The sequence below is a fragment of the Salvelinus sp. IW2-2015 genome, linkage group LG28, assembly GCF_002910315.2.
Source record: "Salvelinus sp. IW2-2015 linkage group LG28, ASM291031v2, whole genome shotgun sequence".
Classification (NCBI taxonomy): Eukaryota; Metazoa; Chordata; class Actinopteri; order Salmoniformes; family Salmonidae; genus Salvelinus; species Salvelinus sp. IW2-2015.
The window spans coordinates 4,011,395-4,022,038 of record NC_036868.1 but is presented as its reverse complement, the minus strand read 5'-3'; the positions used below and the strand labels follow the sequence as shown (position 1 = coordinate 4,022,038).

The window sequence follows — 10,644 nt, the reverse complement described above, 5'->3', positions numbered from 1 at the left end:
AGAGTCCAGTCTGTCTCATCAAGTGCTGGAGCTGGCCAGAGTCCAGTCTGTCTCATCAAGTGCTGGAGCTGGCCAGAGTCCAGTCTGTCTCAACAACTGCTGGGACTGGCCTGAGTCCAGTCTGTCTCAACGTGTGCTGGGACTGGCCTGAGTCCAGTCTGTCTCAACAAGTGATGGGGCTAGCCAGAGTCCAGTCTGTCTCAACAWGTGCTGGGACTGGCCAGAATCCAGTCTGTCTCAAGTGCRGGGGCTGSCCAGAGTCCAGTCTGTCTCAACATGTCCTGGGYCTGGCCAGAGTCCAGTCTGTCTCAACAAGTGCTGGGGCTAATAATCTGGTGATAAGGTACAATGACTTCAGTGTGGGCCATAGAGTTAGATAGAGGACTCATATTTGTATCTGTGCCAACCTGGCATCTGTGACAGCATGGGCAGCGCCATTAAAACTGGTTATATTCATCTGGAGTCCTCTATCTAACTCTATGGTGTGGGCCATATAGTAGATACACCATTGTACCAGAAAGACCTGCAGTATTTTTTATTTAACCAGGTAGGCTAGTTGAGAACAAGTTCTCATTTGCAACTGCGACCTGGCCAAGATAAAGCATACCAGTGTGAACAGACAACCAGAGTTAACACATGAGTAACATAAACAAGTCAATAACATGGTAGAAAGAAAAAAAAAGAGATCTATATACAATGTGTGCAAAAGGCATGAGGAGGCAATGAATCGAATAATTACAATTTAGCGATTACACTGGAGTGATAAATCATCAGATATCATGTGCAAGAAGAGATACTGGTGGCAAAAGAGCAGAAAAGTAAATAATAAAAGCAGTATGGGGGGTGAGGTAGGTAAATTGGTGGGTAAGTTTACAGATGGACTATGTACAGCTGCAGCGATCGGTTAGCTGCTCGGATAGCAGATTTTTAAGTTGTTGAGGGAGATAAAAGTCTCCAACTTCAGAGATTTTTGCAATTCGTTCCAGTGCAGGCAGCAGAGAACTGGAAGGAAAGGCGTCCAAATGAGGTTTTGGCTTTAGGGATGATCAGTGAGATACACCTGCTGGAGCGCGTGCTGCGGGTGGTGTAGCCATCGTGACAAGTGAACTGAGATAAGGCGGCACTTTACCTAGCATAGCCTTGTAGATGACTGGAGCCAGTGGGTCTGACGACGAACATGTAGCAGGGCCAGCCGACTAGGCATACAGGTCGCAGTGGTGGGTCGTATAAGGTGCTTTAGTACAAAAACGAATGGCACTGTGATAAACTGCATCCAGTTGCTGGATGAGTATTGGAAGCTATTTTGTAGATGACATCGCCGAAGTCGAGGATCGGTAGGATAGTCAGATTTACTAGGGTAAGTTTGGCGGCGTGATGAAGGAGGCTTTGTTGCGGAATAGAAGCCGATTCTTGATTGATTTTGGATTGGAATGTTTGATATGAGTCTGGAAGGAGAGTTTGCAGTCTAGCCAGACACCTAGGTACTTATAGATGTCCACAATTCTAGGTCGGAACCGTCCAGGGTGGTGATGCTAGTCGGGCGTGCGGTGCAGGCAGCGAACGGTTGAAAAGCTGCTTTTGGTTTTTACTAGCGTTTAAGAGCAGTTGGAGGCCACGGAAGGAGTTTGTATGCATGAAGCTCGTTTGGAGGTTAGATAGCACAGTGTCCAAGGAAGGGCCGGAGTATATAGAATGGTGTCGTCTGCGTAGAGGTGGATCAGGAATCGCCCGCAGCAAGAGCAACATCATTGATGTATACAGAGAAAAGAGTCGCCGAGAATTGAACCCTGTGGTACCCCCATAGAGACTGCCAGAGGACCGGACAACATGCCCTCGATTTGACACACTGAACTCTGTCTGCAAAGTAGTTGGTGAACCAGCAAGGCAGTCATTAGAAAACCGAGGCTACTGAGTCTGCCGATAAGAATATGGTGATTGACAGAGTCGAAAGCCTTGGCCAGGTGATGAAGACGGCTGCACAGTATGTCTTTTATCGATGGCGGTTATGATATCGTTTAGTACTGAGCGTGGCTGAGGTGCACCGTGACCGGCTCGGAAAACCGATTGCACAGCGGAGAAGGTACGGTGGGATTCGAGATGGTCAGTGATCTGTTGTTGACTTGGCTTTCGAAGACTTAGATAGGCAGGGCAGGATGGATATAGGTCTGTAACAGTTTGGGTCCAGGGTGTCTCCCCTTTGAAGAGGGGGATGACCGCGGCAGCTTTCCAATCTTGGGATCTCAGATGATACGAAGGAGAGGTTGAGTACAGTGCTCAGTGCTTATTGTCGGGCTCAGTACGCTGCTTTGTTGTTCACACACACCACCACACACACACACACACACACACCCACACACACCACACACACACACACACACACACCAACAACCACAACACACACACAACACACACACACACACACACACAACACACCACACACCAAAGCCCAGCACAAAAGCACACACAACACACACAGTGGGGATACTTGACCAAAAACACCTCTGTCAAGTGTGTTCAGCTGGAAAATGTGTGTCTGGCTCAAAAAGGGCCAACACAGCCTCTATTGAAAACAGTCAACAGGTTGCTAGGCTAGACTGCTGCTTAGTCACTGGAGATTCCAGTCTACCTAGTTAAAGCTGAGGAGATGTTGAGAGAAACAGTAGATTGGTGTTGTAATGTTCATACTAGTGGTGCCTGTTTGTATATATGGGTTCATAGTGAGGCATTACATGTTTGAGGAATGCCCATTAGAGCACACCCTGTAGCGTATCCTACATTCTGTTTCTTCGCAGAGACTGACCATTTTGGTGTTTTATAGTGGCTTATTGTCTGCTGTCTTATCTGTTTATCATGAACACATTGCTCGTTATGGGTTGGTTCAGAGTGGCTGTTGTCCCAACTTGTCCTATAAAACAGCCTCAGTGTTCCACTGTCAATATTCTTCACCCTAGACTACAGGTTTACTGTCAGGTCTGTTACAGTGACCCTGTGTGTGGTCTGGTGCAGAGCAGAGTGCAGAGCAGGGTGGGGTGGACACTGTCTAGCATAAAGGGTGTAGTCCACTTTTACTGTGGTGAAGGCATTATTCAGTAAGGTACAGAGGCACAGTCTTCAGTGCTGCATGGAGGAGTTCATTTCAGCTCTGCACAGTGCGCTACAGTGAGGTGAGGTTTGGGTTTTACATGTTGAAGAGGGGTGTCTAGGCTTAAGCTCAGCAGGCTAAACAGTCTTGTGTCAGATAAGTCAATTCCAGAATTGTACAGTATAGTACAGTATAGTAGGGTTGTAGCAGGGTTTCAATTGCTGTGACATGGTAGCGTTATGGTACAGTGCAGTAAGGTTTAGGGGGGTTGTGACATGGTTTGTAACATGGTTGTAAGATGTTATAACATGGTTGTAAGATGTTGTGACATGGTTATACATGTGTAGGCGTGTGAGATGGTTATACCATGGTTGTAAGGTGTTGTGAGATGGTATACCATGGTTGTAAGGTGTTGTGAATGGTTATACCATGGTTGTAAGGTGTTGTGAGATGGTTATACCATGTTGTAAGGTGTTGTGAGTGGTTATACCATGGTTGTAAGGTGTTGTGAGATGTTTATCCATGGTTGTAAGGTGTTGTGAGATGGTTATACCATGTTGTAGGTGTTTGTGAGATGGTTATACCATGTTGTAAGGTGTTGTGAGATGGTATACATGGTTGTAAGTGTTGTGAGATGGTTATACCATGGTTGTAAGGTGTTGTGAGATGTTATACCATGGTTGTAGTGTTGTGAGATGGTTATACCATGGTTGTAAGGTGTTGTGACATGGTTATACCATGGTTGTAAGGTGTTGTGACATGGTTATCCCATGGTTGTAAGGTGTTGTGACATGGTTATACCATGGTTGTAAGGTGTTGTGACATGGTTATACCATGTTGTAAGATGTTGTGAGATGGTTATACATGGTTTGTAGGTGTTGTGAGATGGTTTATACCATGGTTGTAAGGTGTTGTGAGATGGTTATACCATGGTTGTAAGGTGTTGTGAGATGGTTATACCATGGTTTAAGGTGTTGTGAGATGGTTTATACCATGGTTGTAAGGTGTTGTGAGATGGTTATACCATGGTTGTAAGGTGTTGTGAGATGGTTATACCATGGTTGTAAGGTGTTTGTGACATGGTTATACCATGTTGTAAGGTGTTGTGAGATGGTTATACCATGGTTGTAAGGTGTTGTGAGATGGTATACCTGGTTGTAAGGTGTTGTGACATGGTTATACCATGTTGTAAGGTGTTGTGAGATGGTTATACCATGTTGTAAGGTTTGTGAGATGGTTATATCCATGGTGTAAGGTGTTGTGAGATGGTTATACCATGGTTGTAAGATGTTTGTAACATGTTGTAACATGTTGTATGATGTGATGTGTAACATGGTCGTATGATGGTTGTGTGGTGGTTCTCACAGCTGTTCCTGGTTGTGCATCTGGTCCTGGCGTGGCGGGCCAGCTCCTCCTTGGCCAGCAGGGCGGCCTGACGCTCAGCTCCCAGGCGGGCGCCTCGTCCTCCGCCATCCTCCTCTCCACCCAGTTGCATGCACGTTGCATCTGCTCCTGCAGGTCTGGAGTGGAGTGGAGTGGGAGATAGATGAGAGAAAGATGGAGAGAGAGAGAGAGAGAGAGAGGAGAAGAGAGAGGAGAGAGAGATAGGAGAGAGAGAGAGAGAGAGAGAGAGAGAGAGAGAGAGAATACAGAATATATATTTAATATTGAATACTGCACTGTTGTGAAGGGCTTGCAAGTTAAGCATTCCACTGCACTTGTGCATGTGACAAATAAAAAGTGAAACTTGAAACTAATGTGGTTTCAGAGATGTTGGTTTAACACTTTTTCAGGCGTTGTGAGATCTGATAGTAGCCTAACACGATACACAGACTAAGGTATCATATCTGATCGTCTGTGCATCGTGTTAGACTAGTAAGGCATCAAAGACGACCTGGAAAACACCTAAAACATCTAAACACATGCTCCTCATGCAGGTCAGACCCAGAGAGACACTGACAGATAAAAGACAAATACACCTCTGCAAGACAGAGATATTCATAAACACATATAGTAAATAGTACCAGACATACTACAGTACTACACTAAGGAACAGCATATAGTACTACACATACTACAGTACTACACTAAGGAACACATATAGTACTAGACATAGTACAGAATACACTAAGGAACACATATAGTACTAGACATAGTACAGAACTACACTAAGGAACACATAGTACTAGACATAGTACAGAACTACACTAAGGAACACATATAGTACTAGAACATAGTACAGAACTACACTAAGGAACACATATAGACTAGACATAGTACAGAACTACACTAAGGAAACACATATATACTACAACATAGTACAAGAACTTGACTAAGGAACACATATAGTACTAACATAGTACAGAACTACACTAAGGAACACATGTACTAGATCTAGACATAATACAGAACTACACTAAGGAACACATATATAGTACGTAGCACATAGTACAGAACTACACTAAGGAACACATATAGTACTAACATAGTACAGAACTACACTAAGAACAATAGTACTACACATAGTACAAGAACTACACTAAGGAACACATATAGTACTAGACATAGTACAGAAACTACACTAAGGAACACATATAGTACTACACATAGTACAGAACTACACAAGGAACACATATAGTACTACACATAGTACAGAACTACACTAAGGAACACATATAGTACTAGACATAGTATATAACGTACACTAAGGAGACACATATATACTGACATAGTACAGAACTACACTAAGGAAACCATATAGTACTAGACATAGTACAGAACTACACTAAGAAGCACATAGTACTAGACATAGTACAAGAACTGCACTAAGAAGCACATATAGTACAGGACTACACTAAGGAACACATATAGTACTAGACATAGTACAGAACTACACTAAGGAACACATATAGTACTAGACATAGTACAGAACTACACTAAGGAACACATATAGTACTAGACATAGTACAGAACTGCACTAAGAAGCACATATAGTACAGGACTACACTAAGAAACACATATAGTACTAGACATAGTACAGAATACACTAAGGAACACATATAGTACTAGACATAGTACAGAACTACACTAAGGAACACATATAGTACTAGACATAGTACATAACTGTCTCAAGTGTACATAACTGTCTCTAAGTACACATATAGTACTAGACATAGTACAGAACTACACTAAGGAACATATATAGTACTAGACATAGTACAGAAGGTACACATATAGTACTAGACATAGTACAGAACTACACTAAGGAACACATATAGTACTAGACATAGTACAGAACTAGACTAAGGTCACATTATAGTACTAGACATAGTACAGAACTACACTAAGGAACACATATAGTACAGACATAGTACAGAACTACACTAAGGAACACATAGTACTAGACAAGTACAGAACTACACTAAGGAACAATAATTTATAGACAGAAAACACTACAACCACATAGTAAACATAAGGTCACTAACACCTAACATTACAATCAGAACCACCCTAACAACTCTCTAACATTACACTTAAAATGTTAGTTAGTAAGGACAAAGGACCGACCTCTGAAGCAGACCTTCAAAACGAAGTACAAAATCTTACAAATGTATGATTGCATTATGGATAGTATGGAACCACCAGGCACTTACTGTAGTTACAGGGTTGTTCTACTTCCATGATGTAATCCTAAACACTCTCCACAGCTATTCATGGAAATAATAATACAATAATAATCCGGTTAAGTAAATCCGAGAGAAGGTATACGCTATCTGCTAGACTGAATATAGAGATAAACCATGGTCATATTCATTAGGGCTCACCGTAGCAAAACATTGCAGAAATGTTTTGCAACGGAAAACAAAAACAAGCATTTCTTATTGGACACGTTCAGGTAGTCCATCCCTGTTTTAGTAGCTTTTCTTCTGTTTGATGCCTAATAAATACGACCCATGTATAGTATAATAATATGTAAGGTTACAAACAAAGGTCGATGAGGAAGCATTGACAGTCAGTAAATGCCTTATCAACCTGATAACTGATATCTAACCATGCAGAAACAATACCGCCGGGCTATCTAAGGTCCACCGGGACATAAAGTCACACATAGCACAAGGCTAGCTGTATACTACTACTTCCAGTAAAATAGAACTTAGATAGAAATTTTCAAACTACTTAAATGCAAATTGTTGTCAACAGAGTCATTTTCTCAAATATCATTACTGTTTTAAGCTATTTAATGCGGCATGAAAATGCTGCATACACACCAACACACGCATGTACACACACATTCTCTGTCTCTCTTACTCACACATCTCCTTACATTTAGGTGATAAATGTGCTCTGGTTGACCCTAGTGTCCCTACTAGTCAGACCCTGTTCTCCCCGGGCATACCTTTCTCTGCCTTCTTGGTCTTCTCCTCAAACTGGTAGAGTCTCATCATCAGATCCTGCTTCTCTCTCTCCATCTGCTCCTTCTCGTTCTCTATGGCCTCCCTCTTCTTCTTCTCGTTCTCCAGCTGGGCCCTGCAGATAAGAGAGGGCCGGTGTGAGACACAAAGAGAGGCTGACGTGTGCTGGCTAATTAAGTAATAACCACTCAGGGGCCATTGGCCCCTCTTGCTGTGTGATTTTACACACATAGAGTAGAGACACACTACACATACACACACACACACACACACACACAAACTCGGGGCACAGTGTAGCAGGCATAAACTGTCATTCTACAGATACCCTTTGAAGTTTGTTCAGTTATGTTAAATAAGCTGGTTAGATAATCTAGACTAATGACACAAAAACACCCTTTCCCCTTTATTGTTGAAGGTTGGCAGCGTAGGGTTAGGCTCCCGTGTAGGGTTAGGCTCCCGTGTAGGGTTAGGTTTAGGGTTAGGCTCCAGTGTAAGGTTAAGGTTAGGGTTAGGTTCCAGTGTAGGGTTAGGTTCCAGTAGGGCTGGGCGATAAGGCAAATAAATTATCACGATATATATATTTTTTCATTCGATAATGATAATTATCACGATATTAATCAAATAATGTTTAAAAAGGTGCATATCTGCTTCAGACTCAAGCCTGTCTGAACAAACCAAAGGCTTTAATGTTTCTTAGTCAGAAGTAGAACTCACAAATAACATTTTAACTTCACTTTTTAAAGCTGTAAACCCTTACAAGTCATGAGCAAGAAATAAAGAAATAAAATAGTGCAAGTCTATACGCATTATAACTGTTAGCCTAATGGTACATCACAGTTGAAGTTGGGGTAGTTGTAGTAGTCTGAGGGGGAGCTAGTCGCAGGAATGCACAGGCAGCACTTTGCCAGGTGGCTGACTTTGGGAAAGTGTTTTTGGTGGATCTTCCACCAGTCCAGTGGATTGGTTTCACTGTCAGCATCAGGAGACTGAAGGTAGCAGCTGAGTTCCTTTTCTACCAGCTGGATTTCAATAAGACCTGTGGTGGTGGAGCATGGCTTTTTGAAAAAACTGCCCAGTGACTTTCTCTTTTTAGCTGTCKGTTGTGGTGAAGCAGCAGCAATGTCTCCCTGTGCTGGGCTTGGGTTTTCATGTCCCTCGTTGACCATCTCTGAGACAGCTCTTGCTTTTATGTGGCCCACCTTCTCCTCTTTGATGTAATGTGTTTTAAACCGAGGGTCGACCAACGAGGCTATGTCCAGGAGGTCATCATATTTCTCATTCAGATAGTCCATGACTATCGTTTTGATGGTTTAGGTGAGCTCTGTTTCACCATCATCAGGTTTCATGACCTCTGTATTGAACAGGTGTAGTACTGGCTTCAGGTAAGACACACTGACATAAGACTCACCAGACAGAGCATCTGTGAATTCTAGGAGTGGGGTCAATGCCTGGTTGATGGACTCAAGAACATCTATATCTGTATAGATGGGAGCTAAGTGCCAGATCTTCTTGTCACTGGACAAGACCTGTGAAATGGCTTTCTCCTGCTCCAGTACTCTTTGCACCATCTTTTGACGTGATCCCCACCTGGTAGACGACTCTGTCACCAACTTGTGCTGGGATAGGTTGTGTTTTTTTTTAGCAACTGCCAGGTCTCTCTTCTTTGTCCACCAATAGGAAAAGGCACCTACCACTTTTACACACTCCAATTGTTCGATCCACCAGTTTGCCTCTACCCACTCTCTCTTATTAAAATCTCTTGATTTCTCTTAATTGTTAAAATCAGTTGATGGGGGAAGAAATCACATTTAGTTTCATCTAACCAATCACTTCAATATACACAATTGACAAGTGCAGACGATGTCCAAAACTGCAGTCGGGTCCATTTGTTGATTTGAGCGACCTTCACCAAGTTCGCACCACTATCTGTTGTAATGCAGACCTGTCTGTCTTGACTGAGTCCCCAAGAGGCGAGAGCGTCAATGAGCCCCTCCGCTATAGCTTCACACGTGTGGTCGTCGGGAAAATATGATGTTTGAATGCATTTATTTAGAAGATTCCACTCTGTCAATATAGTGGATAGTGAGGCTAATATAAGGCTCTGACGTGCAACTTGACCACAGATCAGTAGTAGTAGCAAAATACGTCAAATCTGTCTTGAGCTGTTCCTCAACTTTTTCCCCAACACTCGGCGTAGAGGTTAGGCAGTGCGGTGTGAGAGAAATGTTTGCGACCAGGGAGCACGTGCTTGGGGTCAATTAAATTGATAAGCCTCTTGCTAATTGGTAGCATGTCCTTAGCAATGCAATGCATAATAGCATGTGTGATGTCTTTGTGTCTTTTCGATGTTTGCTCATAGGGCATAAACGCTGTCGGTGTTGACTGCTTTGGGCGAACATCTCTTTGGGCGAACAAGGTGCTTGAGAGGCGTTTATCAATACCGTGGTGCAAACTCAACCTTTCTGCATGTTCCAAAGAGTGATTTTGCTTCAGATGGTGAAAAAAGGTTTGTCGTATTACCAGACTTGGTAGCCACCTGTCTACGGCACAATTTGCACTGAACATTGCTCTGCTCTTTGTCGGACTTCAAAAAGCCAAACCCCTTCCAAATAACTGAAACAGTTGAACCCTTTTAAATCAATCATTTCTTAGTTGGAATCTGCTCCTTCTCCATGGCTATCACTGCCACTGTTTTCGCCTACATCACACATTTTTCGTGGTTAATAGTGGCTACTCCATCACTCGAGGTGCTAAGTGGTTTTTAGTGGGTGTATACCTCTCCACGTGCATATTGTCACTTCTCCGCACGTTCCTGCTGCGTCACAGAGATTAAATGGACTGCTGTACCCAATTATTCTATATCGACATTATTGAAAACTAATCTAAAAGTTTTCATTTTATTATTGAGGGAAGTAATTACCTCGATAATTATCGATATTGATTTATCGCCCAGCACTAGGTTCCAGTGTATGGTTAGGTTCAAGTTTAGGGTTAGGTTCCAGTGTAGGGTTAGGTTCAGGTTCCAGTGTAAGGTTTAGGGTTAGGTTCCAGTGTAAGGTTAGGTTCAGGTTCCAGTGTAGGGTTAGGTTCCAGTGTAGGGTTAGGTTCAGGTTCCAGTGTAGGGTTAGGTTCCAGTGTAGGGTTAGGTTC

At 42.9% G+C, this 10,644-nt stretch overlaps 1 protein-coding gene across 1 annotated transcript in view; it reads right to left on the bottom strand.

The window, feature by feature from the left end:
- ezrb (ezrin b) overlaps positions 1–10,644 on the bottom strand; it is an 81,211-nt gene that overhangs the window by 5,112 nt on the left and 65,455 nt on the right. Inside the window, 5 exon segments of the mRNA XM_023974001.3 lie at position 3,036; positions 4,448–4,475; positions 4,478–4,537; positions 4,540–4,602; positions 7,479–7,609. Of these exon segments, the coding sequence (XP_023829769.1) occupies position 3,036; positions 4,448–4,475; positions 4,478–4,537; positions 4,540–4,602; positions 7,479–7,609 (283 nt within the window).